Raw genomic sequence first — 25,724 nt, 5'->3', positions numbered from 1 at the left:
TGTGTCTGGGGATTTCCCCCCCACCCCCCCCAAAAAAAAAAAAAGAAGTTTGTTCATATTTTTTACTCTCTACTTGGTGTTTTTTTCAGCTCTTTAACAGGGAATTTTGAGGATGCTGAGTGCAGCTGGGCATTTTCAGGCTGGTCCAGTCTTCGCCTGCAGGGCCTGACCCAGACCCCTTGCAGTGATGGGATTTATTGTTTCCCTGGACTTCAGTGAGCCTTCATTTCAGGTGATGGAGCAGGAGTGTGGTAGGGCATGGTGTGCGATTCCTCAGCTGCAACTGCTGCTGCCTAACTCTTGCTTAAAAGCAGATTTGTCCATATCCAGGAAACCCCCCCCATTTTGGTAACTTTTTCAGCTGTGTGTGCTGAGATGTTTGAAAACCCTCAGTCCCCCAAGGTCTGAGCCCTCATTGCCTGTCTTGAGTTGTTAGTGCTCGGGTGGCCAAATCTCTGCTGCAGAACTTGTGTTTGTAAAAATAACCAGTGAATTTGGGTACCTCCGTTTTGGGAGCACCATCTTCAAGGCTGCCGCTGACTTCAGCTGAATTTGTACCAGAGTAGGTCAATGTTAAATGAAGATACTTGTGAAAATAGCTGCTGCTTCCTGAGCTGTCCTGCCTGTAAAAGAGGTGCTAGAGCTGAGTTACATCCTTTGCTAAGCTCCCTGAAGGCTGCCTCAAGTGGTTGCCAGAGAGCTCAGGGAGATGAACCGCATTGACTGGAGCATCTCTGGTTCCTTTGGGTGTATTGGCGTGACTTCAGCACGATCTCCCCATCACTGGATAAAAAATGTTCCTCTCCTACAGCCCAAATGCTGCCCGTGGAGCCCAAGCTGGGAAGCCCGATGTGACAGCAGGAGGTGAGCACCAGGTTCATGAGAGCAACAGCTCGGCACGGGGCAGCTGCCAGCCGCACGCGCTCAGCACAGAGCCCTTTGTCCAGGCTCCGTCCTGCTGCAGCCAAGTTGGCTGGAGGTGGCTGTTTGTCATCTGCTTCCTTTGGGCAGCCTCGTCCAGAAATCCGCGTGCTGGTTTTTCCACTCTGTTGAGACATATCTGTAGGTCTGAGGGAACAAGACATGGGGAGGAGTTCAGCAGAGACCAGGGCAGGCTCCGTCAGGGAGCACCACCCATGGAAGTCCCACCTCACCGTGTAGATGCCACCTCTGCAACCAAGCAGCTACTTCTTGGCTTCCTCTCCCACTTTGTTATGCTCTTCCCCTCACTCTAATACCTGAGCTTGGCACCTCCTGGCTACCTCGTGCTCCAGTCCGATGCCACCTTGTACTTCCAGGGATAGATATATTTGCCTGGAGTACCTCTGGAGTGATGTCCCCCAACACATGCCCTCATCACTCCTGGTCACCACACACGCACACACTTCCCTCTGCTTGTCAGGAATGAAATAAATTTGATTATACAGCAATATGGTTTCTGTTATGAAAAGGGGAAAGAAAATACCCTGGCTTTCACTGAAAGCCCTCAGAGCCAAAGCTTATGTCATAATTTAAACGTTTCTAAAAAAAGAAGCAGGGGCGAGGGTCGCTCTTTGTTCAGGGGATGATGGCTGGAGGGGGCGGCGGGGCAGGGGTCCTCTCTTCATCAGATGAGCTGATGGAGCTGGGTTTCAGACCTGCTGCCTGGGCAGGAATATAGAGAAGGGCGCCGAAATTCAGAGAGCTCAGTGCTGGGTCGCTGGTAGATGTTTGCCCAGACACCTGAGACCACAGGCTTGGTGCTTACTCCTTGGGCTGCAGAACCTCTGGGGTGTTTGACTCTCGAATTGGGGTCTGTTGCTTTTTTTCCATCTTTTCTGCCCTTGGTTTCTGCTGGGGAAGCCTGAGGGCAGTGCACAGAGCAGGGACCCAAGCTATGCCTGCAGCCCCTGCTGTAGTTTTCTCCTTCCTTCTGAGCATCTCCCACCACCCTGCAGCGATGGAAATCGCCTCAGCTCTTAATCTTGTTGCGCAACCCCAAACAGAAGAGCCTGCCGCCGGGCTGGGATGCTTTCATATTTTCTTTCTGTCTGGTGTGCGTCATTGCAACATCACAGCCTCCCGGCCTGCCTGTGACAGGGGGTGGGAGGAGCGCGCGTCCCGCACGCGGGAGGCTCGGTGCTCGCCGGGGCCACAAGCGGGACCCGCCTCAGGCTGTCTGGGGAACCTCTCAGAGCACGCATCCCAAACCAAAATGCTTCCCCGGTGCCCTTCAGCACGTCACCAGAGACGTAAAGGAAGGGATTTGGGGCCATTTTGGCTGCCGCAGGTTGGGCACTTGGCCCCGTGCTGCGCTGCCCTCCCTGCAGGAACATCCGTCGTGTGCAGCCAAGGGCCGAGGCGTGTCCCCGGCGTGAGCAGCCTGTTCTCTGGTGCAAAACGCCGTCCTAATAGCAGCACCTTCCTGCCTAATGGTGATCTTAGCTGTCCCAGAGATCTGGGATACTGCCCGGGAGTCGCATCAGTGCAGCTCTCCCTGCTTGACGCCCATGAAGGAGCTCTGGGCCCTTCAGAGGGCAGCGAGCACCCAGCCAGGGTAACCCCATAAATCCGGCCCTTGTGGCCCTGCTGCAGGCTGGGTGTTTGCCTGAGGGACAGGCCACCTCTGAGGAGCATCAGTGCTACCAGGGTGACCCTCTCTGTGCTCTCTCCCTCTTCTTCCCTCTGGGTCTGGGGGTTTTGTTAGGCTTTGTGTAAGTTCTGCGGTGCTGTGTCCATCCACGAGCACTGGACCAATGTCCCCGGAGCTGTACGACGAGGACTGATGTGTGCACCTCTCCATACCATTTATTGGCTTGGGACTGGGACACCTCTTTGCTGGGCTCTGTCCCATACCAGTAGCAGAAGCACGTACCTTAGAGCGACCCAACAGCCACATAAAACCACGCTCCTGTGGCCTGAGGTGAAATCGTAGCCAGATCCTTTCCCCATCAGTGCTACCCACGGCACCACAGTGACCGCGGCAGCCCCAATACTGCTGAGGCCCAGCCCCCATGAAGACAGGGCACCCCAGTACCCCCCCGGGCAGCACCTTGCCATCCCCAAGGCACCTCCACCACAAACCCAACCCCTCCAGCAGCCTCCCCATCGAGGTATCCCCTCGTGTGTGTCCCCCCCATGGCTCCCCAGCCCCTCGCAGGCCCCCTCCGGCCTTTGTGGCCTTGTACCTGCTGCAGCGGGATTGTTTTCCAAGGGGAAACACGAGGTGAAGCGTTAACTCCACAAGGGCCTTTCCGTGCAGTGCGCTGGGATTAAATATTTATGTTGGCAAAAAGCACGTAATAGGCAGCTCAAGATCAGAGATAATGAAATGGAGGTGTGTGGGGAAGGGGGGCAAGGCGGCGGAGCGTGCGGGAGCAGAAGGGAGAGGGACCCAAGTGGGTTGTAGTATGCGTGCAGGGGGATTGCTTTTGTTTTCATTAATACCCCACCTGCTTGGGGGGAGGAATCGGAGCCCAGACGTGTCTCTGGGAGCCCTGCAGCACGTGCCGGGAGGAGAAGGGCTGTCCCTGCTCCAAGCCACTGCCAGGAGTGGTGGCTGGGTGACTTCGGAGGGGACTGTCCTGGGGCAGACACCTGGGGTTAGCGAGGGATGCGCCCCGCGTGTGTCACCCGCAAGCGATGCGCGGCCCTAAATCATTAATAGGGCTGATATAGGATCCCTTGCTCTTCCAGACCGCTGCAGTCAAGGTTATTTACCGGTGACTGTATCCGATCAGGCGGCAATGTGGTTTGGATTATCCGGAGGGTTCCCGATCGGGTCAGGAGGCCGCTCATCGCGGGCGCGCCGAGCGAGCCTCGTTGGCGGGCGCTAACGGAGAGCCACGCGCGGGGAGGAACGGGGCGAGGGCAGCGGGCAGGGAGGATGCTGCGGGGACAAACCGCCCTGCCGCCGGCCACAGGAGGAGAACGAGGAGCGCATGCAACAGCAAAGGGCACTGCTCTTTCTCAATTCATTATCTTTATGAGACAACAGCATCCCTCTCACCCCCCTCTCCCAGCGAACCTCGCGGAAGGCGGTGCGTGGGGGGGTGAGCCCCGCGCCGCGCGGTGGGACCGCGGCCAGTGGCGCAGCCCCCGGGGAGGTATGAAACAAGGCATGAATGGAGTGTTAGGAGAGAATGGAAACTCTCAACCGGCTCCCAGGCTGGTTCTCTTGCGGGGGGTCCCTTGCTCACGATGACAGCGCTGCCTCTCATAAACACGCATTTCCTCATCCCCGTTTGTTTCTCTCTCTTGTGCAATCGCGTGTACCAGACGGGAATGGGAGTGAGTCCCAACGGTACGCCAATGTGTCACAGAAAGCCTTCCCACCCTGCCACCAACGAAGTACTGAGAAATAACAGCAGGATTTGAAAGAAAAAAGGAGAAGAAAGAAAAAGAGAAAGAAAGGAGAGATGGGGTAGCTGGATGGGTTTGCTACTGGCCATGAGTTATTATTATGAGTGTAAATTCGAGAGCACGGCTGCACTGGTAGTTTGCAGCATCAACCAGGGCTCAGAAGCCCCCGTTGCACTCAGTGCTGGGCATCCCCCTGGGAAAAGAAAGTTCCTTCCCTGAATGACTTTCCTGGGTAGAAAAAATGGGATAAAAATAGGGGCAAAGTGACTTGGCTGAGATGACACAGTGCTCGAACCAAGAGAGAAACTCCATCCCCTGTGCTTGGCTGCGCTTGGGGGTGCGAGAGCATCACGGCTTCTGTGCTTCCTTCCTGTTGCCCTTGCAGTTCATGGACATCCGCTGGGCTTCTGTTCTCAAAAAATGCCCTCAGGACAGATCACAAATGGGGTGAGGTATGGTGCTGGGGTCTAGGGGCATGGGCAAGTCCCACCATCAAGCACAGCAAGTCCCCTGGACCGGTGGTTGATGGAAGAAGTGCTGGAGCCCTCACCTGGGCTGGTGGAGCAGGGCTGGTGGACCCGTGTGTTAGCTCAGAAGAGCTGCTGGGAGCTGCAGTCCTTGCTCCTGGAGCGAAAAACAAGGGAGGAGACCCCCAGGAGAGGTGTCTCTGGAGCAGCACCTCCGGACACTCGCCAACCCGTCCCGTGCCGTGCTGCAGGAGCGAGGCGGCTCCGTGGTGCACGGGAGCGGGTGTCCAGCCCCTCGGAGGCCAGCTGGGGGTAGCAGGGCTCGCTCTTAGGACTGCTCGGCCGTATAGCCATCATTTCAATAAAGAAATGATTAAAAGGGGGTGGGGAGGGGGGGGGGAGAAAAACCCAAAACATCTGTTTTACTTCAAATCGGGGAAGATTCCTTTGCTTGCAAGGAATGTGTAAATCACGCCGGGCTGGGAGATGTACATAACCCTGCCTGAAAGCTCCCCTGCACTTCAAACGAATTCTAACGTGCTTACTGGGATTTTGTTTTTATTATTTGTTTCTCTCCCACCCACCCCCCCGCCACCCTGTCCCTGCCGGAGCTGTGAGAACCTCCCGACTGCTGCCAGCCGCTCACCACGTCCCGCTGCCAGCTGGGGCCACGGGGCAGAGGCTGGCGGGCAACGGTGGCCGGGGAATGGGCTGGCATCCTTCTGCTGGGGTATGCTGGCACACACAGCTCTTGCCGGGTGGGTTTGGGGCATGGAGGGGCTGTGGCAAGGACCCACTCTCGCAGACCAGCGCAAGGCATGGCCACCTCTCGCTTGGAGGCCGGCACATTTGGCTCCCTCCTTGGATTTTGCGAGCGGAGGCAAGCGGAGGCGTCCCCCCGCCTCCCAGCCGTCCCATTGTGTGCTTTGATTGTTGGCAGGCTCCGGGTTGCTTTGTTTTAAGAGGAGGGTGAAGCCGGGGCTGGCAGGCGGTGCCAGAGGACAAACCCAACGGAGCTGGGCGCTGCGGGCAGGGGGCACGCAGCCGCCCCGTGCCGGCCGAAGGTGATGCGCCCTGCGCCGCAGCGACCACCCCGGGGCCGAGGGAGACCCCGCTCCCCGCGGTCGGTGCGGCCCGTTGCCTTTCTTCTCAGGCTCTCGACCAGGAGGCCCTATTGTGGTGGCTTATATAAGAACAGAGAGCCATCAACTCGCTTGACATAGACCACCCACTACTCCTCAGATGACACTGCCTTTTGAAGTCGCTACCAGTCTGGGCTGGATTTCAACCAGCAGTCCAGATGGAAGCCAAGCCCCCAGGAGGATGAGAACAAGCCCCACCAAGGGGAACTCCTGGGGTAGCAAACTGTGGAGTGTCTGGTTCTTGTTTAGAATGACTGTGAGGTTGGGAGGGGCAAACGTTTCCCAATTTGCCAAGGGTCACAACCTTCCTCTCCCCCCATCTCCCTGGGGCCGGCCATGGCCAAGCTTCGCAGAGCATTTGTAGGTTAAGTGGCTGGTATGGTTAGCTGCGAACATTTCCATTGTGGAGCTCGCCACAGGGGTCCAGGGCCTCTCTTCTCTCTCCTTTCTCCCTGGCACAACGGGAGGAAGAGTTTGATTTATTCTCCCTCGCCTTCTGAGCAGCCTTCTCGTCTCCTGCAGCCACAGCCGTGCTCGGAGGGAGGAGAGCAGCGGTCCCACGCTGGCCCAAGGTGCAGGAAGGTACCCAAAGCGACGTGTCTCTCTGGAGACCCACCTGGCACACAGGACTCACATACTAATGCTTTCAGATGAGGCTGAAACCCACCCAGCCACTGATTTTTACAAAGAAGCTGAGCAAAACCTCAGAACAACGACCTACCCCTAGACACGTAACATCACGGAGCTGAGGCTGGAGGCTTTGGGTTGTCTGGGGCTCAGGGAAGAGGGGCAGGCTTGTCCCCGACCCCAGGGACAGGGCAGGGTCTGTGGGGAGAGCAGAAGGCATTGCAGCCCGAGGGAGAGAGGACGTGGGTGCTGTCGGGGGGTCCCAGCAGCAGGGGGATTTTGGTGCTCAGGTCTGGCAGAGAGCAGGAGCGATGGGCGTCACAGTGCCAGGGTAAAGACTGTGGCAGGAGCTGGGGGACGCAGAGCCTGGGGAAAGCCCTCCCAGGACAGCTCGCTTCCATCACCAGCTCTCGCTGACACTCTGCAGCCGGAGCAGGGCGAGCTCCTGTGGTTTGCAGCCTGCAGCTCCCATCCGAGCCGAGTGGGGGGAATTGTTCCAGCAGCACGGGGAGCCGGAGGCGACTCGCTTGACCTTCGTGCAAGGGCTTTGTTTGGGATCTCCTGGTGAGTCCCAGCAGAACAGGGACTCTGGCATTTGACAGACCGATAGGAGATGCTTTTGCTTCGCTGCAGACAAAGACACCAGCTGGAGTGGCTCAGCTCCACCTCCTCCTGGTCCTTCCCTCCACCAAAGGACACTAAGACTCACCTCCTGGGTGATCTGAGTCCCTCTGTGACCTTGCCAGGTGAGGGGGGACAGCTTGCCACGAGCCCTGGGACAGGCAGTGAAGGCTGTGAAGGGCCAGGCCGGCTCTTGCTGCATTGCCTCTATGAGCACGTCTGCTAAACCTCATCCTCACAGCCAGCAGGACAAAGGGACACAACTACCAAAAAACGTGGACCCTGAACACCCCCTTTCCCTCTTCTCATATCTGATAATTCCACAGCGATTCAGCTTTTTCTGCCATTGTCCCATCCCCAACATTTGGGAGCTGTCTCTGGGACATCCTGAGGCTTTGCTGGGCACCTTCAAGCTAACAAAAGACCAAGACCCCTTGGTCCTTGGAGTGAGCATAGGAGCAGAAGCCTCAGGGTTGCAACATGCTGTGTTAACGTTATCTCATTTCAGGGCTGCTTTTTGGATGCGCTGTCTTGCTCCGGTGCCAAGGAGCTGTTCTCTCATCCGCATTTCATCCCCACCAGGAGCTTTTTCCAGTGCAGCAGCTCCTCTCTGTACGGGCACTTGCTCTGCTCTGCCTCGGTCAGTGCTGCAAAGCTGCTGCTGCCAGGACGTGTTCTGAACATGAGCCATGCACCAGGGAAACAGAAACCGTGTTGCATGCAAGGGGTGAGGGACCGATTACCTGCTGCTTGCAGAGGCTGCACGGAGCAGGGGTGCCATGGGAGGAAAGCTGCAAGAGAGAGAAAAAGGAGGGGGGGGAGTTCAGCAGGCACCACGGGTGCTCTCAGCCCCAGGATGGTGACAGCACCGTGGGGATGCAGCAAAAAGAGGGGCTGCAGTGGCAGCACTGCGCCTCCTGCCTAAAACCTCGGCCCTGCTGGATCTGGCTGGGTTTTTCCCTTGGTTGCAGTGAGACACGTTTTCGCCTACGGCCCTCTTGGCACTGCCTCCCGCAAGGTGTGCGGATGGCAAAGGAGCGCCTTGTGGGATGTTGGCCCTCCAACACAGGTCGCATTCAGGAGCAGGGCTCCAGGGAGCAGGAGGTGGCCGTATATCAAGGCTCTCTTTCACAGCCACTGCGGTGCTGGGAATTGCTGTGCTGGGGCTGGGGGGGGCTATGGACGGGGCTTCTAGGGGAATCTGGGGAAACGGAGACATTGTGCCTGCAGCGCCTGTCCTACCAGGGATTTCTCTCACAGCAAGGCAGTGGGTCCAGGCAGTAGCCTGCACGGGATTTTTAATTAACTTCCTTCTTTCCCTTTCATCCTTTTGTTGGGACTGTGTTTGACAGGGGTCTGAAACGAGGAGAGATGGATGAAATGCTGTGAGGGGCATGAGCACAGCAAAGGCAGCCCGGCTCTGCCGCTTGGTGCAGGGGCCAGGCACTCAGCCCTTCCCTCCAGCTTCTGGCTGCCCGTTGCCTTCCAGCTGGGGGACAGCGGGCGAGCCTTCAGGCACGGAGCAGCGCAGCGTGCTCAGACAGTGCCCTGCAGAGACAGTGCTTCAGTGCCCAAAGTTACAGAGCGAAATTTTGCTGTTCCTCGGCACCTGAGCTGGTGGGGCTCCAGCAGAGCTCACTCCGTGGTGCTGCCTGGGGATCCTTGCTTATAGATGTGCTCACCTCACCATCTCAGAGCCCAGGTCTGCCTTTCTCCAGAAGTCTCCTTCAGCAAGCAAAACCCTTCCCCAGCAAGCAGCCCCTTGTCTTGTCCTCCCCCTGCCAGCAGGATTTGATGGACGCTGCTTTGCGCGCTTCCAAAAAGCATCCGACACCTGAAGCTCGCCGTGGCAGGTACATTTATTTCCCTCCATCTGACAACCACTCTCCAGCATTGTTGGAAGGCATCTGTTGAAGGGTAACGATTAGTCTCACAGCATTTGCTGTCCTGGAAAAAGAAAAAAAAAGAGGTGTGAATGGTGAGAACAGTTACTGACAGGCTCGTGCGCGCGGGGCGGCAGCGCTCCAGTACCTGGCGTGGCACCCGCGGTGCTGCTCGCCTGTCCTCCCGGCGCGCTGCTGGGACACGGGGCACTCGTCACAGATGGCTGAAAGAAGCCCAGTTATAAAAGGTGCTTTTCTTGGGTGGTGGAGCTGGGAGGAGAGCTTTCTAAAAAATATTTTTTTCAGGATCCGCCGCTTCCTTAGTGCAGCATAGGCACAAGTGGAAAGGCAAAGCCGAAAATGATGGCAGCACAAAGGAGATGCTGGTCCCTTTGTGGAAGGGGTGTGCTCCATGAGCAGCACCACTGGGAGGTGGGAGCAGTTGGTGTCACCTCCCTCAGGTCCTCTCCCTGTGCAGCAGGCACTGAGGTGCTCAGCAGCTCCTTTTCCACCACGGGAAGCCCCCTCTGTGCCGGCACAGCCCAGCCCCGTGTCCCCAGCCCAGCCCTGTGTTCCTGCCAGCCTTCAAATGCCCTACCAGTTCCATCTGATTGCCGTGATATTTGTCACCGTGCCAGACCCAAGGAGACAACAAGAGAATCTCCACTGCCTTGTAAAGCTCAGCCCCAAACCCCAAGCTGTGAGGTCTCTCGTACCCCGAGCCCACCTCACTAACTGGCACCACAAAGAGGGGCCCAGCATGACCAACCAGCCCAAAAAGGAGGCCGGCAGATGGACACAGAAAGCTTCTCCTTCCAAAAAAGCCCTCGCTTCTCACTGTGTGCTTGCTGTTTGCTGCAGAGACCAGAGGGGTGGCTCTCATTTACCTTTCTTAATTACCTCAAATCACAGAGTTACCAGTAAGCTAAAGTGCATTCCTGTGGCTGGTGTGGATGGGTTGCTTTTTATTTGATTGGATTGTTTTTTAAAACATAATGGTCTCTGAATTGGAAATGCTTGCACTGAACACCCCCCTTCCGTGTTTGCCCAGAGAGCTGCTGGCAGGCAAGCCCTGCTCCTGCTCCTGTTTCTGTTCCTGATCCTGATTCTGCTCTGTGCCCATCCATGAGACTTGCTGTGACGCTCAGCTCCCTCCTGCCACATCTGGGCACCCCCAACATGGGGATAGGGTTGGGTGGGCACCCAACAGCCCCATGGCTGGGCCAGGACCACGCACAACCCCACGGCACACAGCTGGGGTTGCAGCACCCACGGTTCAGCTCCACCCCTGTGCTCTCCCACCTGGCAGCAGTGATGGTTTGGGGAGGCTGCTGGTGGGAACTGAGCGATGCTCCATCCTGCATGTGCTCGGGCACAGCCCACGCTTTGCTGGCGGTGTCCCACGTCCCATCGTGGGGTCACTGAGCGGCTGGGAGCAGGCAGGGATTGCCAGGAGCTGCTCTGTCAGGGGCTTTTAAACGGAGGCCATCAAATTGTTTTTCAGCTGGAGCAGGAAATGAGAAGAGCAGGGGCGGGATGTGTTTGTGTCGGCTCGCTGGGCCAGCCTCAGCCACACGGTGCCGGTTGTGTGTGAGCCCGGGGAGCCCAGGCTGTGCTGGTGGCACAGATGAGCTGCAACCAACCATGGGATGTGCATGAGCCAGGCCAGGGGCTGCATTTTCATGCTCAGCATCAGGGGTGGTGGCACTGTACCCAAGCTGCAAAGGTCTGCCTTGGAGCGAGCAGCAAAGCAGAGCCCCGGGGCTGCAGGAGCAAGGCGCCGAGCCCAGGCTTATCAGCCAAGCTCACACCAAGCCCTCCTGGCAAGAGCACAGCGTGGTTGCTCCACTTCGGAAAGCATGAGACCGAGCTTCTCCGTGACGCTGGGCTCTGGAGCTGCTGGGGCAATGTCTCTGCCCTGCGCCCCATTTCCGTGCTGCAGGGGATGCCTTAGCACGGCCGGGTTTGCTGCGCAGCTGCTGCTCGTAGGCACTCGCTAACCTCACAGGGGTGTTTGGCAGATGCTTTGTGGACTCCTTATTGGGCCCTTTTTTCTGCAGCCCAAGCTGCTCGGTTGTGGTACAGCATCACATCGACCAGCTGCGTGAGCCCAGCAAGCTTCGGGAAGAGCAGTGCACACGCCAGAGCAGAAATGCCTGGGATATCTCTGCAGCATGTAAAGAAATCCGCCGCCAACTAAGGAAGGTCAGACACAGAAATCCTTATCTCCCTTCCCACAAATAAGGATCATGAGTAAAGCACTCAAACAGCATGAGCATCATGAGATGGAGTTAAAAAATCATGAGCCGGCATTGTTGTCTATAAATAAATAACACGTTCTGGGGTTTCGTTCTCAGCCTTGTGGTTTTGTGCCTTTAGAATTTTGTATTTTCATTTTTATTTTTTTTTCTCTGCATTGAGAAAGACTAGAAACATATTGTTCTTTTTTTTTTTTTTTTTCTTCTTCTTCTTCTTTTTGAATGCAGTTGACAATCTTCCACAATCATTGGATTCCAGGAACTGAAACTCTAACCCCCCCATCCCGCTTTCTCTCCCCCCCCCCCCAGAAGTATCTCGAGCTTAGTGATAAAATCCAGGCTTTAGCCAACTTTGGGTGGGGTATCTGCGAGGAAGGTGTTGCTGACATTTCATGAGGCCACATGTTAATTGCTTTCTATCTCTCTCTCAAAGTTCCTTCTGCTCCCAGTGGGTTTCAATATAGTAGTAAACATCGGAGCAGCCTTATTTTATAGGACTTGGTGTGCTGTTTCGCTGCAGAGGTGGCCGCGTTTCCAGGCATGGAGGGGCTGCTCTCTGCCAAGAGCGGATGTGCTTGCAGTGGTGAAATGCTCCTTGGAACCCCTCTGGGCAAAACCCATCTCACTCGCGCTCTGACGGCAGGGCTCACGTGGGATCTTACCGAGGGCACAGCTGAAAAGGAGGGCCAGCTGTGAGGCAGCAGCAGGTCGCCCCCAGCTCCTTTGGAAAACAGAGGGAACGTGAGAAAGCGTCACGGGGCATGGTTATGGCTACACAAAACACCCCCAGGTTGTGGAGGAGCTCTGCCAGGATGCTCCCATATGGAATCCCAGGTTGTCTGGAGTGACTTCGTGCAGTGAGTGTGGGTCTGGGACCTTTCGCTGGTCTGCACCTCCAAAATCCTCTGCCATGGGCAAAACCCTCAGAGCCGCTCTCCAGCCCCGTTTTGTGGTACAAATTCTCTAAGGGGCAGTGTTGGCATAATCAGGTGCAGGTCATTGTTGGCAGAGCTGTTGCCCGTTTTGTCCCCAGGTGCTGTAAGGGGATGTAAGCGTGGCAGGAGGACGCCCACGTAGCCCAGCATGTGCAGAGCTGGGCTCCAGCCAGCCAGGGGCTCTGTGTGCCTCCCTCCCTCCTTTATGCTCACTCGTTTCCCTGTGTTTGCCATGCAGATGTCCCTGTCCCTGCTGGTGGTCCCTGTCCTCCCACCAGCTGCCCACCCTCTTGGTGCCCCTTGGGTCCCAGGCTGGTCCCAGCCCTGCCAGAGGTTTCTCTCAGATGCGCTGAGCCGGAGCCGCCTGTTAATGCGGGGTTTACGCCGAGCCACCGATCTTTGCACTCTCTTCTCTTAATTGTCTGTTTCCAGAAATAAAGGGGAAAAAAAAAATAATCCCCAGCACTCTGCGCGGTGCCATTAACTGGCTGTAAAAGTGTTTTGCTGCAGAGAGGCTGGGTGGTCAAGTGGTTTGAGAAGAAGATTGGGACCCGTCCTCTCCTGCGTTTGCAAACTGCCCGCGTCACTGAGGCTCTCCTGGGCGAGATGCTTCACCCCATATGTCTCTGTTTACCATCGATAAAACGGAGTTATTAATACTGCTGTGCTTCAGGGTGATCCTTTAGACCATAATTAATGCTAAAACCCTCTGAGATCACTCGTTGGAAGGAGCTGGAGAGGGGCAGAGGGCTGTGTAGTGCTGGGGCTGCCAGCTTCCACCAAAGCTGAATTTATTGGTGCTGGTTCCAAAACATCCCTCGTTCAGTGACTGGAAAAGAAAACCTTTCCTCCAGGGTCTCTGAAGGAGGACTGGTTTCAGGTGAGGCAAAGCACTCTTTATGACCAGATCAACCCCACTTTATTTCTGCTGGTTTTCCATTTAGGCTCTAGTTTTATTTTATTTTTTTTTAATCTCATCCGAGAACATGATGATACGGAGGGCTTGTTTGTTGATCTGTTTTTTAACCCAGCCCTGACCGTTCCAGATGCTCTTGCTCTTGGCATTTGAGTGACTTTGTTTCTGTTCCTGTTGGCGGAGGGCAAAAGCACAACCAAAGGGCTGCCGCGGGTCCTTGCCATCACCCGGAGGGCAGGCTGCGCTTTAGCACCCTGCCAAGCAGAGATGCCCCCTCCTGACCCCACTGGCGGTGGAATGGGTGATGCGGGCACTAATTGCTGACTATTACAATTGTTTTGATAAAAGTCTGCTGTTTTCGAGGGAAGGGCTCTGGCACCGATTACCTCCGAGCTAATGGAGCCTCACAGCCCGAGCTGCTGCGGGCAGAGCAGAGGTTGCACATTAGCTGTGTGCTCCCATTTACAAAAGGGGATGCAACAAACACAGCTGAGTGAACGACCCCAGGATGGGGACGGAGATCAGGGAGATCAGCTCGCAGCAGAAACCCTCTCGTTGAGCCCCTTACTGCTCGCCAGGCTCATGCTGGTGAGCAAGAAGAGCGATGCCCACTGATGGTGCCTGGATGGGCTGGGGTCCTCACTCAGCACTGGGTGCCCCTATTGCTGCTGCTCTCCAGACCCACAGAGGGGAGATTTCATGCTGCAGAACTGCAGAAACATCCCCTGCTGCCAGCGGGAGCCTCCTTCCTCACCTTGAACCTCTGCTGGAGGACGAGGAGGGAAGGTGGATCCCGCAGGCTGGGCTGCAAAGCCCCGCAGTCACACTGCTGCCCTGAATTCCCATTCCCCTATTGCTCTGCTGCTGTCCCTTAATTATAGCGGGAGAACAGCCTGTGTGTGGTACTTGTGAAGTCGCGCAGTGCGGACATCCTTCCTGAGATGCTCCCACTCTGAGCTCCGTTCCTTGTAAATTATGGAAAATGATGTCATGCCAGAGCATTAAATAGCAGCTCCTTGGGCGAGCTCAGCGTGTGCGTCTCCTGCCCGCCCCGGCTTTGTGAAAACGGGAGTTGTCCCTACACACAAGTGGGTTCCTTGGCAGTCTGCTGGCGTCCTTTCAGTCAGCGGGTATTGTTAAGGAGCTGATGCTAATTGCTCCGAGAGAGCATGTCCTGCGCTGGGAATCGCTGCCACACAAATGTCAGCCCTTATCAGCTGCCTGTGGGGCACGCAGGGTGGCTGCCGGGGGGGGGGGCTAAGGAAAGGGGAAGCATTGCTCCTGTCCCCGCTAAGGGTGCTGAGGGGTTAGGACCATTCCTTAAATAAACATGCCTCGGGGGTCTCAATCCCATTTAAGCTTCAGCTGCTTTTATGGCGCTCTGCACAGCTTTCCCTTGGGATAAAAGTGGGGCCGTGTTCTTTCCTGGGACCTGGGTACCCCCCTCCCAGGCATCTCTGCGGGGTTCTCGCCCGCCCCTGCACTTTGTCAAAGCCAGCTTGAGTTCCCCCGCCTGGCTCGGAGTGAATAGACACAAACCGAAGCCTTTTGGGAGAGTGGACAGAAGATTACTGCTCCTGCTGCGAGGAAGCATTCTCGTGTTGGAGCCTTGATATTCTGACCAGGGCTCTGAGCTCAGCATCCCGGGACGTCCCATGCAGCCACAGCCTGTTTATTCAATGCTCCATCCAGCACAAAAGCCGTATTTTACTGTCAGATGCTCTCCATTAGCTTCAAGTGTGAAATTATCATTCCCACCCTTTTACCAGCCCCACCCTGGTGAGGAAATGAGGGAGAAAACAACCTCAAGGGCCGTTCGCAGGATGTGTGCGAGCTGTCGCTTGTCAGCACGAGCCTACTTAGGGCAGGAATTACTGCCCTGCTGCGAGGAGGTACGAGCCCCAAAGCACTGCCGGGTGCTCCTGGGTGCATGGCTCAGCACCCCGGAGGGGTTTGCATCCTTCCCCGGGCATGTGGCAGCAGCGTGCAGCTCGGACCTGTCCCCACGGCCCTGGCTTCTCCCTCTGGGTGCTCTCCAGTTCTGAGCCCGCGACCTTTTCACATCTCCTTGAGATGCCAGGAGTGACTGATGGGAGCCTGGACCGCATTCTTCCCTTCTCTCCCCAGGGCAGTTCCCATAACAACCCGGTGGTGCTGGGCTGAGGGATAAAGATGTATTTTTCCTTCCTGCCTTCCAGATTCACCCTCTACGCGGTGGACACGCGAGGGAGACACTCGGAGCTGAGCACGGTCACCCTGAGGACAGCCTGCCCGCTGGTGGATGACAGCAAGGCAGAAGGTCAGCGCTCAGGCACCTCATTTTCAAAGACAAAAGACATTTCCTGTTAATTTTGCCTTTCCTGTATCCATTGTGCTCCTGCAACCCCCTGCAGTCCCCTCTCTTGCAGCGCACAAGCTCCATAAATGAGGCTGGGCATCGGGTTGGGAGAGGATGACAAATTGCAAGCGTCTTGTAGCAAAGTCCCGGTTGGAGTTGGTGGCTCTGTGGTCCTGTGCCACTGTGTCTGTCCCCTCACACGGCCGTGGGTGCCACTAACACACATCCCCTGGAAAGGGCGATCACATCCTGCAAAAGCACAGGGGACAGTCCTGGTTGGGACGGGGGCACAGCCACCTCTGGGTGCTCCAAGGCTGTCAGTGGTGGCTGCTTTGGTTGTGAACTGGAAACACAAACCACTTGCATAGCTGCATTTCCTAATTTTGAAACTAATTCTGTTTGTTCTCCCCTCTGATTCCCCGAGGGTTTTGCTGCTTTGAAAGTTTAAAAGATTCATCTACATGAAAGGCACGTTACCTGTTTCCTTTCTTGCTTTCTATTTTGTAAAGCACACAAAAGGAAGTTTTGATTAATACTTTGCTGAGTGTTATTGATGAGCATTTCCAGAAAAATGAGCGAATGAGCAGACTAAAGAAAAGGAATGAAATGGGTTTCTGTGCATTTTCCATTTCTAAAAAGAGATCCTTTTCTCCAGCAGAAAGTGCACCCTCTTGTTTAATAAATCGAGCTGCTCTGGGAGGTACCCACAACGATGATGCACGGCACTTGTGGCTGAAGCACCATCTCGTTAGCAACAGTTGTGTTCTTCCTACCCTACACATCACAGCTGTGCATTTGCTCTTGTTTGGGTGAACAGGGGAAGACCTTGTCTGCCCTAATGGGGATAAGGCTGCCTCTGCCTGTGCTGGCAGCCCTCGTCCTCTCCTTCTCCCATTCCCCCATGGAGTTTTGCTGGAGTTTTTGGGGCTCCCCATCTGTGTGGGGCACTCGCCGCAGTACCTGAGGCATTGTGAGATGCTCTCCAGGTTGCCAAATGGGGCTGCAGGCAGCCCCCAGGGGGCTTGCAGCTGTCCCAGGCACCATCTCCTCCTGCCAAGGGCCCTGCTCGTCCCTCTCCATGTTCATTAAATCCTGTCCCCTTGGTTCCTTCCAGAGATAGCTGACAAGATCTACAACCTCTACAACGGCTACACCAGCGGGAAGGAGCAGCAGACGGCCTACAACACGTTGATGGAGGTCTCTGCTTCCATGCTCTTCCGAGTCCAGCACCACTACAACTCCCACTACGAGAAGTTCGGGGACTTCGTCTGGCGCAGCGAGGACGAGCTGGGGCCCAGGTACTGGCCTTGGCCCACGTCCTCCCCATCCCCGCTGCCTGCCCTGCCCCTCCTGGCCTTCCCCTGTGGCTGAGGGATGTCCCCTGCTGGTGTTCACCCAAGAGGGGTGCTCATCCCCTGGGGCTGCCAGGTCCCACCCAGTCTTTGGATGAATGCTTCTGGGGCACCGAGCAGCTGAGCAGGAATCCAGCCTGAGCTGGGCGCTGCTGCAGGGGGGGAGCTGAGTGTGCTGGGAGTGCTGTGGGGGGACTGGGGGAGTAAATCAGGCCTAGGACAGAGTGAGGGAGCTGTGTGTAAGCCAGGACTCGGATCTTCAAGACAATGGTAGGTGAGACCATGGCTCCCCTCGGATTCAGAGGTGCGCAGGTTAATTGCAGGGCACGTAACTGGAAAGGGTGATGGAGGGGATGAAGCCAAAATGCAGTGGGTACGGGTGTGCTAAGGGTGCTGCGTACAGGCCGGAGGCAGCCAGAGCTGCTGTCGGGAGGTATCTGAGGAACACAGGGCAAATCCATCCTTATGTTGTAGTGTTTGTGCACAGCAGCAGAGCCCCTCCTGGGTGTTCTTTGGTGGAGCCCGTCTGTGTCACGGAACACGGTGTGACCTCTAGGTCTGTCCCCAGAGTGGGACGGATTCTGCACCCAGGACAGACCCATTCTGTCATCCCCTTTTGTACTGGCTCCCTCCACACCTGGACAATATCCCCCATGGCCAGTAGGGGCATGGCTTTGAGCACCTTCCACCTCCTCCCGTGTGTGGGGAAACATCAGCCTCCAGCTGCAGGGGGTGTGCATCTGCGGAAAGGGCTCTGAGCCCCTGGAAGGAGAGCCGTGGTGCTGGCAAATAGGTTATTGCTTTTGTCTGTAGATTTGGTGTTTGGTATCATCAGAGGGGGGCAACAATGGAACAATCTGTATGTGGTAAACTTGGCTCTACTAAATAGTGTGCTTCATGGGCATTTCCTTCTACTGATTTCTCTATCTGACCTGACATATCTTTATCCTTCCAGTGGAATAGAGTTGCTGTACAAACTGTAAATATTTCCAAGATCCCCTTTTCCACTGCCCCTCTCTCCCCAAATAATGAATTCAGCTCATTGATGTCGGCAGTAGAAATGTCCTCCTAAATTTCCGTCCTGTGGTGCCACTAACACCATGCCAGGATGCGAGCACACAGCGCCTCGTGTTACCTACGTACAGCCTTATGTTAGACACAGCCCCTTGGGAAACGGCCAGCAAGAAATGTTTGAAAGTAGCCACATCTCTCTGGACATCCTGAGATCTCCAATGGGATTCGGATAGCCATGACCTGCCTGGAAGCATTTATGGACACCGTTCTTCCAGCACCCTCACTCACCACTCTGCTCTCTGACAAACGGGTGCAGAGAAAGGCAGAGGAGTGGGGTCTGGCAGTCCCTGAATAACTGAAAAAGATTTTCTTTCTCTCCCCTCCACTCCTGTTTGTCGGACATGAGTGAGGATCTGTCCGTAGCACCAGGATGACAGCACTCTACAGCAGTTTCCCTCCATCCAGGACATAAATCTAAGCTGGCCTGGGGCTTGCCCTCTGACAGAGATGACCTTGGTCGTAATTTCTTCGGTAGCTCATTAGCGCCTGACATGGAGCCACTCTTCCTTCCCTCTGCCTTCCTCCTTCTTTGATGACACTGCAGACGTGTTTGTCCCTTCCAGCTGTTCTGTACCCCCCTGGGGACCATCAGCCTCTCCTTACACAGCCGGGTCACTTGAGATCCCGCACGCTTGCTGCAGGATATCGGCTACCCTGATACCTGCGTGGAGCCGTGAGGTTTGCGAGGTGACATTTAAACCAACCGAGTATTGCTCCACACTGTACCGGGCTACATCTGGAGCCAGCGGTCAGTCCGGCTGCTGTCTGTCTGCAACACCAAGCCAGGCAACCTCCGAGCAGAGCCCGCGTGCCCCTGTCCTGTACCTGAGGACTCAATGTGTGCCTTGCAGCCAAGGGGAAGCGTCCACAAATGGTGCCAGGCTCTCGCCAAGAGCACCGCAGAGTCCAGCCCAGCTTCTCAGGGAGCTTGGACAGAAACGGAGGCACTGACGTAGCGGGAGGCGAGTGAGGATTTGCCAAGGGAGGCCATCTCGTAACACGATTTTAATTGACGGGCTGTTCTCCTTCCCAGGGGGACATTCATTTTCGTACCTTGAAATGTTTATCAGATGAGCCTCGGATTCACAGTAAATGTGCGCTCATAAAACTGAGCGACAAGAGGGAAGTTGATTGCCTCCGTGTAATAAATACATCACACTGGAGTCCTCGTGAGCCCAGTTTCCATGAAAGCCACAGGTTACTGCAAACAGCTGCTTGCTAGAAGACACACTGACAGCCAGATGTCCCAACCAGACGGTTTACATTAAGGAGACATTAAAAACTTAGCTCATAGGTGGCCCTAAACCAGGACTTTCTGTGGTCAGCAGCATCTTGGCACCTGGCTTGCTTCATCCTGCTCGTCTCCTTGAGCAACAACAACCCCTTTCCTGCTCCCCCCATTCCTCATGCAGACACCGAGTGAATCTCGCAGAGTTAATTTGTTCCAACAAACCAGAGGAATCTGTCTAAACCAGTGAAGGTTTAATGCTACTGTGCATTCAGCCCTCTGGATCTGTGCAGCGGGAGCGCTTCCTGACGCAGCGACAGGGCGATTTCTCTATTATTTTCTCATATTGTGCTTTGGGACGGTTCTCGTGACCTCTGCAAGCAGAGCCTGGCTTTTAGGAGGAGGCAGGGGAAAGAATTAGGTTAAAATCCTCCCTCCGTGCCCCTGCTTGTGGCTACCAGGGGGTCGGGATGTGGCACCGGGGCTCACAGGCTCGCCTTGCCCTCAGCAAGTCCCCCGGGCAGGCAGCCGGGACGGCCGCGGGAGGCGAAGTGCATCTCCAGAGCAGCTGCCTTCTGGTACCGAGGGGAATGCAATGTACCGATGGGAGGCTGTGATAAGAGGCCATCGAGTCCCGGACTCATTATCCTCCTAGATGAGGGTCTGACAGACCCGGGTCAGTTCTCAGTAGAGTGGAAAAATCGGAATTTATGACAAAATCGCCCCGTGTGGGAACACAGCGCACAGGCAGCCACCCTCTCCCACAGTGTCCCGGGAGGCTCGTCCTCCCCTCCAGCCCAGGTGTCGCTGCCCCTCTGCTTCCTCATGTCCCTTCTCCTTCTGCACCTTCCTCCTGGGCGAGCTAGGGCAGGGTTTTGCTGGCTCTGGCTGCGTTCTCATCACATGCCAGCCATCGAGGTGAGCAATCACTGTCCCCTGTGCCACTGGGGGCAGGGGACGGGGATGTCCCTGCCCTGCAGGAGCACCCCAGGGCTGGGCACGTCCTTCCCGAGCTGGGGGTGGCAACCAGGCACCCGGTGCCCAGTCCCACCTGCAGGCACTGCCAGGCCCCTGGTTCAGGCAGGAGGAAAGTGGGAAGTGCCCCGCAGCAGGCACCCGTCCCCCTCCCCACCCCTCGCCTCGCACCAGAGAGAGAAGCAGCCGCGTGGAGCCGTCACCGTTCTTAATCCCCCTCTCCATCATTTATGACTTCGGCTGTGACCTCCTAAATCCGTCACTTAAGCAGGGAGCAGAATCGGTCCCCGGCTGGCGCCGACTTAAAACAACTGCCCCTGCAGCGGGGCAGGAGGGAGGGCACCCCTGGGGGTCACCCCGAATTGGGGCCGGGGTGTGGGGTGACACAAGGGGGCTGCTCCGTCCCTTGGAGGACCGAGAGCTCGGGGGCTGGCCATGGGAATGACCCCCCCACCCCACTCCCCTGCTGTCCTCTCCTGATTCCTGCCCTTTAATAAGGCAATAAATTATAGTTCCTGGCAGGGATGAGGTTGGTCAGCATTTAGGAAGATTTCATTTCCAGTATTTGAAAAGGTGGTCGTTCTGACCCGACAGCCCTCCGCAGGGAGCACTTGGGTAATACCCAGGGCTTGATTTATGGTGTTAAATTGGCAGCCCAAGAGCTGCTCCTGTAATTTATTACCCAGCCTTCACCAGAAAGCTTCTCTCTCTTTCTCACCCCTCCCCTCACCCGCTCTGTCTCTCTTTCTCCTTATTTTTTTTAAGAGGGAACAGCTGACAGCCAAAAGCTAAATCTAACATTTACACATGACTTCATTACCCCGCTAAAATAAATGACTCAGTCTCAAGGCAGTGAAACCCATCAAATCTGGGGCTTTGGGACCGGAAACCAAAAGCGAGGGGCCTGATCCCCACCACCCCCCTTTTCCTGGACCACGGTGCTGAGTGCGCTCAGCATCCTTCCAGGGGCAGCCCGTCGTGTGCTGCATCCCACCCGTCCCTTCCTGGGGTTGTGGATGCAGCAGGTGTGTGCAGACCACCCCCAGCAATGAGATATCGACAGCTCTGGGTGGTTTGGCCCCTGGGCTTCTTTGCTGCTCCTCATTTTTGCCAGGACAAGAGAGCAGAGAGTGGATCAGGAGGAGAACATGGTCAGGCAGCGAAATCCATGGTGCGGTGGGGCAAGCAGGGAAAATGGGAAGGGAAGAGTGAGGGAATTGATCAGGTTATGGCAGAGCGAAGTGAGACATGGAGTAAGAGACCTGGGGAGGGGAGGAAGCAGGCAAAGTTGTGGGAAGGGGGGAGAGGAAGAGAAGAGCTTGGCCAGCAGGTGTGTGTGTGCTGGGGTGCCCACACCACACCCAGATTTGGGGCCAAGGCATGGTTACCACCACTGGGATAGGGCTGGTCATGGGCACTCATTGCTGCTTGTGGTGAGCTGGACCAGGAACCAGTTAGGGGAAATCCCCATGGCATTAGTTAATTGGCCTTCAGACAGGCGACTTTCCCATGTCAGCGTGGGGTCATCCCCGTGGGCACCTGCACAGCTCAGACAAATGGGCAAAACGAGCAGGGGAAGGGCAGTGCCCCCTTTGGGCAGCAGAGATGACCCAGAAATAGGGTGACCATAGAGCTATGGCCCTGAGAGCTGATTGATAATTACCCCTAGAGCAGGAGGGAGGGCTGGCTAGATGCTCTCCTCCCGAGCACTGTCAGCTCACAGAAATGTCCATCCGATGGATGCCCGTGGGCTCTGTGTTTGGGGAACCTCCCCTGAAAGAAAGGGAGAATCAGAGCTGACGTTAAATGGGTCCTCAGCATTAGGATGGGTACGTGCTGGAGTGATTGCCTGGGGAAACAAACTCTTCTTCACTTTCAGCTTACAAACAGGTTACTCAAATACAAATCAGGGCCGCGAGGAAATGGCACGGGTGATCCCTTTTGGCCCCTTCCACCCCCGTGGCTGCGGTTTGATGAGGTTTGTTGGCCTCACCGCGGTGCCGCTCACAGCAGCCTGGATCACTGCTAGGCGGGGCTTTAATCGGTGTCTCTGCTGAAAGCACCCAGCTCCATCCTGGAATTTGGTGAATTCCCAGTGGTGGGCGTGCAGCAGCAAAGGACCCGTCGTGGGCAGTGTGCGAGGTGCTGGCGTGAAGCAGGAGCACCGGGTGATGCAGTTCAGGTGGCCACGGCGGTGTAGCGTGAGTAGAGGTGTGTACGTGGGCACGGCCCCACACACATCGTTATGTGTGTATGTGGGTAATGAGGCTCAAATTGCCTCACCTGGCTCATCTTTATACACGAAACCAACACACGTCCCAGCTTCAGAATTAGCACTGCCCAGGAACCAACCCCCCCTGCTCTTTGCTCCCCTGGAGAGACATCCATGAGCCCATTGCCGTCGGGGAGGAGCGGGGTCATTCTCCACGTGCAGTGCTGGAGGAGCTGTGGTTTCCTACAGCCTTTTGTCCAGCTTCCCTGCCCTGCCGGGAGAGATCCGCAGCCGGTGGGTGACACCGCTGTGCCCTCTTGCCCTGTCTGCCTTCGCTGCCCCCACGGCACGTGGGTGGTGGGTGCCCACCCCTTCCCCGCATCCCACAGACGATGCTCCCGGTGCCGCCTCCTTGCCGGGAGCTCGCAGCCAGGGCTGCAACAGCACACAGCTTTCATAATCAAATAATCCCCGTGTTTATGCCTCGCTGACTGACAGCGCTGCCCCCGACATATCATTATCGGGAATTTACATTCCTTCAGGAACTGCGAAATCCCCTAACCCCAAATCCAGAGCTTTCCTGTGGCACCAGAGGGAGAGGAAATAATCTGTGATCTTGAGACTTTCAGACCACTGAAGTAAACCCTCTTCCCCTCCCTTTGTTTGATTTAGCACTTTGCAGACTCCCACGAGGGGATTCTTGGTTTCTTACGGGTTTATTTTGTTTTGTCTTAATGTGTTGTGCTTTTTCTCCTCGCTCTTCTAGTGTCAGGCCTTCTGGGCCGTTTGCCTCCTGGAGACTTGGGAAAAGGGAGCAGGGAGGGCCGTGCTGACGGGCTGGCAGCAGCGAGGTGCCGTGGGTCTCCCCGGTGTGCCGGCTTGCACGGGGGCTGGCACGTGTGCCAGGGCTGCCAGGAGCACGCAGTGGCAGCGGTGACAACCTGGCAGTGGCAGGCGGTGTCCCCAGGGCATGTGAGCTGCTCGGCTGGCTCAGCCCTGAGGTCCCCAAAACACCATGCCCTGTGTAGTGGCAGCTCTGCTGTGAACTTCTGGGGAAAAGAGAACTTCCCTCCACCTAAAACAGGCACGACCATGCTCTGGTGATGGTGCTCATCCCTTCGTGTCCCGTGGGGCTCATCCATTTGTGTCACGAGGCAGAGCCAGGGGTGGAAGCCCGGGATGCTGGCTCCCTCTGCACACTCTCAGCCTCTGTCTCTCCCTTGCAGGAAGGCGCACCTGATCCTGAGGAGGCTGGAGAAGGTGAGCGGTCACTGCTCAACCCTGCTGCGCAGCGCCTACATCCAGAGCCGCACCGAGACCATGCCCTACCTGTTCTGCCGCAGCGAGGAGGTGCGGCCGCCCGGCGTGGTGTGGTACAGCATCCTGAAGGACACCAAAGTGACGTGCGAGGAGAAGATGGTCTCCATGCTGCGCAACACCTACGGGGAGTCCAAGGGGCGGTGAAGGAAGGTGTGGGCCTGAGCTGTGGGAGGCAGAGGGGTGCCGAGGAGTTGAGGACTTGTGATGGCTTGAGCGGCTTGGGGATGGGTGGTGGTCGGAGGGGTGGAAGGGGACAGCGAGGCCAAACAGGACTTTCTCACACCAACTGCAGAGAAACACGAAATCAGCAAGTTGGACTTTAATTTCCTTCTTTTTTTTTTTTTTTTTTTAATTTTCAAGAGGAAAAGAAAAAAAAAATGGAAAAAAAAAAAAAAGAAGCACCTGATTTGTCTCAGCATAAAAGTCTCTCCTTTTTAATCTTTTCTTACTGAATTTCCTGGACTACATGCTCCAAAACCCTGGGAGGAGGAGGTGTACCCGCTAGAGTTAGAGCGAGAGGCTGCAGAGGGGAGCTGCTGGGTGGGGGGAGAGCCCTGCCTGCCCTCTGTGCCCTGCCTGTCCTGCCTGCCCTGCGTGCCCGGCGTGCCCTGTGTGCCCTGCCAGGCAGGAGCCGTGGCACAAGAGACCTCGGTGTCACCACGGCCAGGGCCACCAGGAGCACCCTGGCTGCAGGAGGCTGCGAGCGCCGTGCCCGGAGGCGGGTGCCAGGCAGGTGCGAGGATGCTGCAGGCACGCTGGGTGTGTTTTACCACCCCGAGGTGGCAGAAGGGCTCCGTGCCTTTGTTCGCAAGGCTCCTGGCAGCTTGTTCTGTGCATTAAAGGTTCATATTAAGTCCATCTTCACTGCCTCCTTGGTGTTTCTTCCCGATGTTGTCTCGCCGCTGCCTGGGCGTTCGGTGGGTGTCACCTGGGTGGGGACATCCCCGGTGGATGTCTCCGAGCCGTGGCTGGAGACCAACGCTGACCCCGAGAGCAGACACGGGGAGAAGAGGGGAAAGTGCAGCCTCTTTGTGTAGGGTCCTCGCCCTGCCCAACACCCATCCCAGCCACCGGCCCCGCTGGGAGCTGCAGACGTGTGGGAAAGCCCAAGAAGGAAGCCAGGGGCTAAAAAGACATGGAGAATCTGGTTTCTTTTACTGTCAGATGTGGGTTAGGCTGGCCCGGGATCTGTGTGGGTAATGGATTTCTCAGTCTGGTAGCCAAACCAAAAAGTGCGGGAGGGTGAGAGGAAAAAAAACAAAAATCAGAGCTGCCCGGAGCTATTGCTTTTTCTTTTTAAAGCAAAACAACAAACCTGGAGGGGGGCTGGAGGGGGAAAGGGGAACATTGAGGGCTGAATGAATTGGTTTAGTCAATGCAAAGCAAATAGTTTTGTTTATTTTTTTTTCAGGTTATTTAACCCTTTAAAGTAAAAATAAACAAGCAAGCGGTGACTTTCAAAATGAAAATGTTTTGAAACTAAACAAAGGTGCAGGATTTGATGTGGAGGAAATTCAGCCAGAGGCTTTTTCCTTCTTGAGCTGAACGTATATGCCTGATTTGGACGCACAAATAATTCTGATGGTGCCTCCTCAATTGCTCTTGTTTTTTTTTGTTTGTTTGTTTCTTTCTTTCTTTTCCCCCCTCTTTTTTCCTTTGGTTCTGTCTCTTCCCTTGGCTTGAACCATGTTAATGTTGCAGGTTGGGAAGACCTCCAGTACCTGCTCAGAGTCCTGCTGGAGCTCACAGGAAACGTTGCCTTGACATAGCAGCCTTTGGAGCAAGAGCCAACGCATTGCAGGTTGCCTGAGAGCTCTTTTTTTTAAAGCTAAATCCCTTTTCCTGATGGAGAGGGAGAGGCCAGTGCCACTCGGGGGGCTCTGGGCTGTGAGCACTGCGTCACTGCGGGTCTCAGCCCCAGCACGAGGACCATGGGGGCACTGCGAGTGTTAACGCCTCTCCCAGCAGTGCTTCCCCAGCCCTGCTCTGCTCCTTTCCCATCCCTTTAACCTTCACAGGCAGCTGGCATCCACAG

General features: G+C 56.0%; 1 protein-coding gene across 12 annotated transcripts in view; it reads left to right on the top strand.

The window, feature by feature from the left end:
- Positions 1-24,547, top strand: part of ASTN2 (astrotactin 2) — a 324,948-nt gene extending 300,401 nt beyond the window's left edge. For 11 of the 12 annotated variants that reach the window (XM_068656627.1, XM_068656614.1, XM_068656612.1 and 8 more), the window contains 3 exons: positions 15,389-15,489; positions 16,643-16,826; positions 23,596-24,547. In XM_068656627.1, the coding sequence (XP_068512728.1) occupies positions 15,389-15,489; positions 16,643-16,826; positions 23,596-23,833 (523 nt within the window). In that variant the 3' untranslated portion in view covers positions 23,834-24,547. Of the gene's footprint in view, positions 1-15,388; positions 15,490-16,642; positions 16,827-23,595 lie in introns of those variants that run through there. The other variant, XR_011089090.1, reaches the window with a different exon arrangement.
- The last annotated feature ends 1,177 nt before the right edge of the window (positions 24,548-25,724 follow it).

This window comes from Anas acuta, chromosome 20 (assembly GCF_963932015.1).
Source record: "Anas acuta chromosome 20, bAnaAcu1.1, whole genome shotgun sequence".
Taxonomy (NCBI): domain Eukaryota; kingdom Metazoa; phylum Chordata; class Aves; order Anseriformes; family Anatidae; genus Anas; species Anas acuta.
This window is presented reverse-complemented; position numbering and strand designations above follow the sequence as displayed.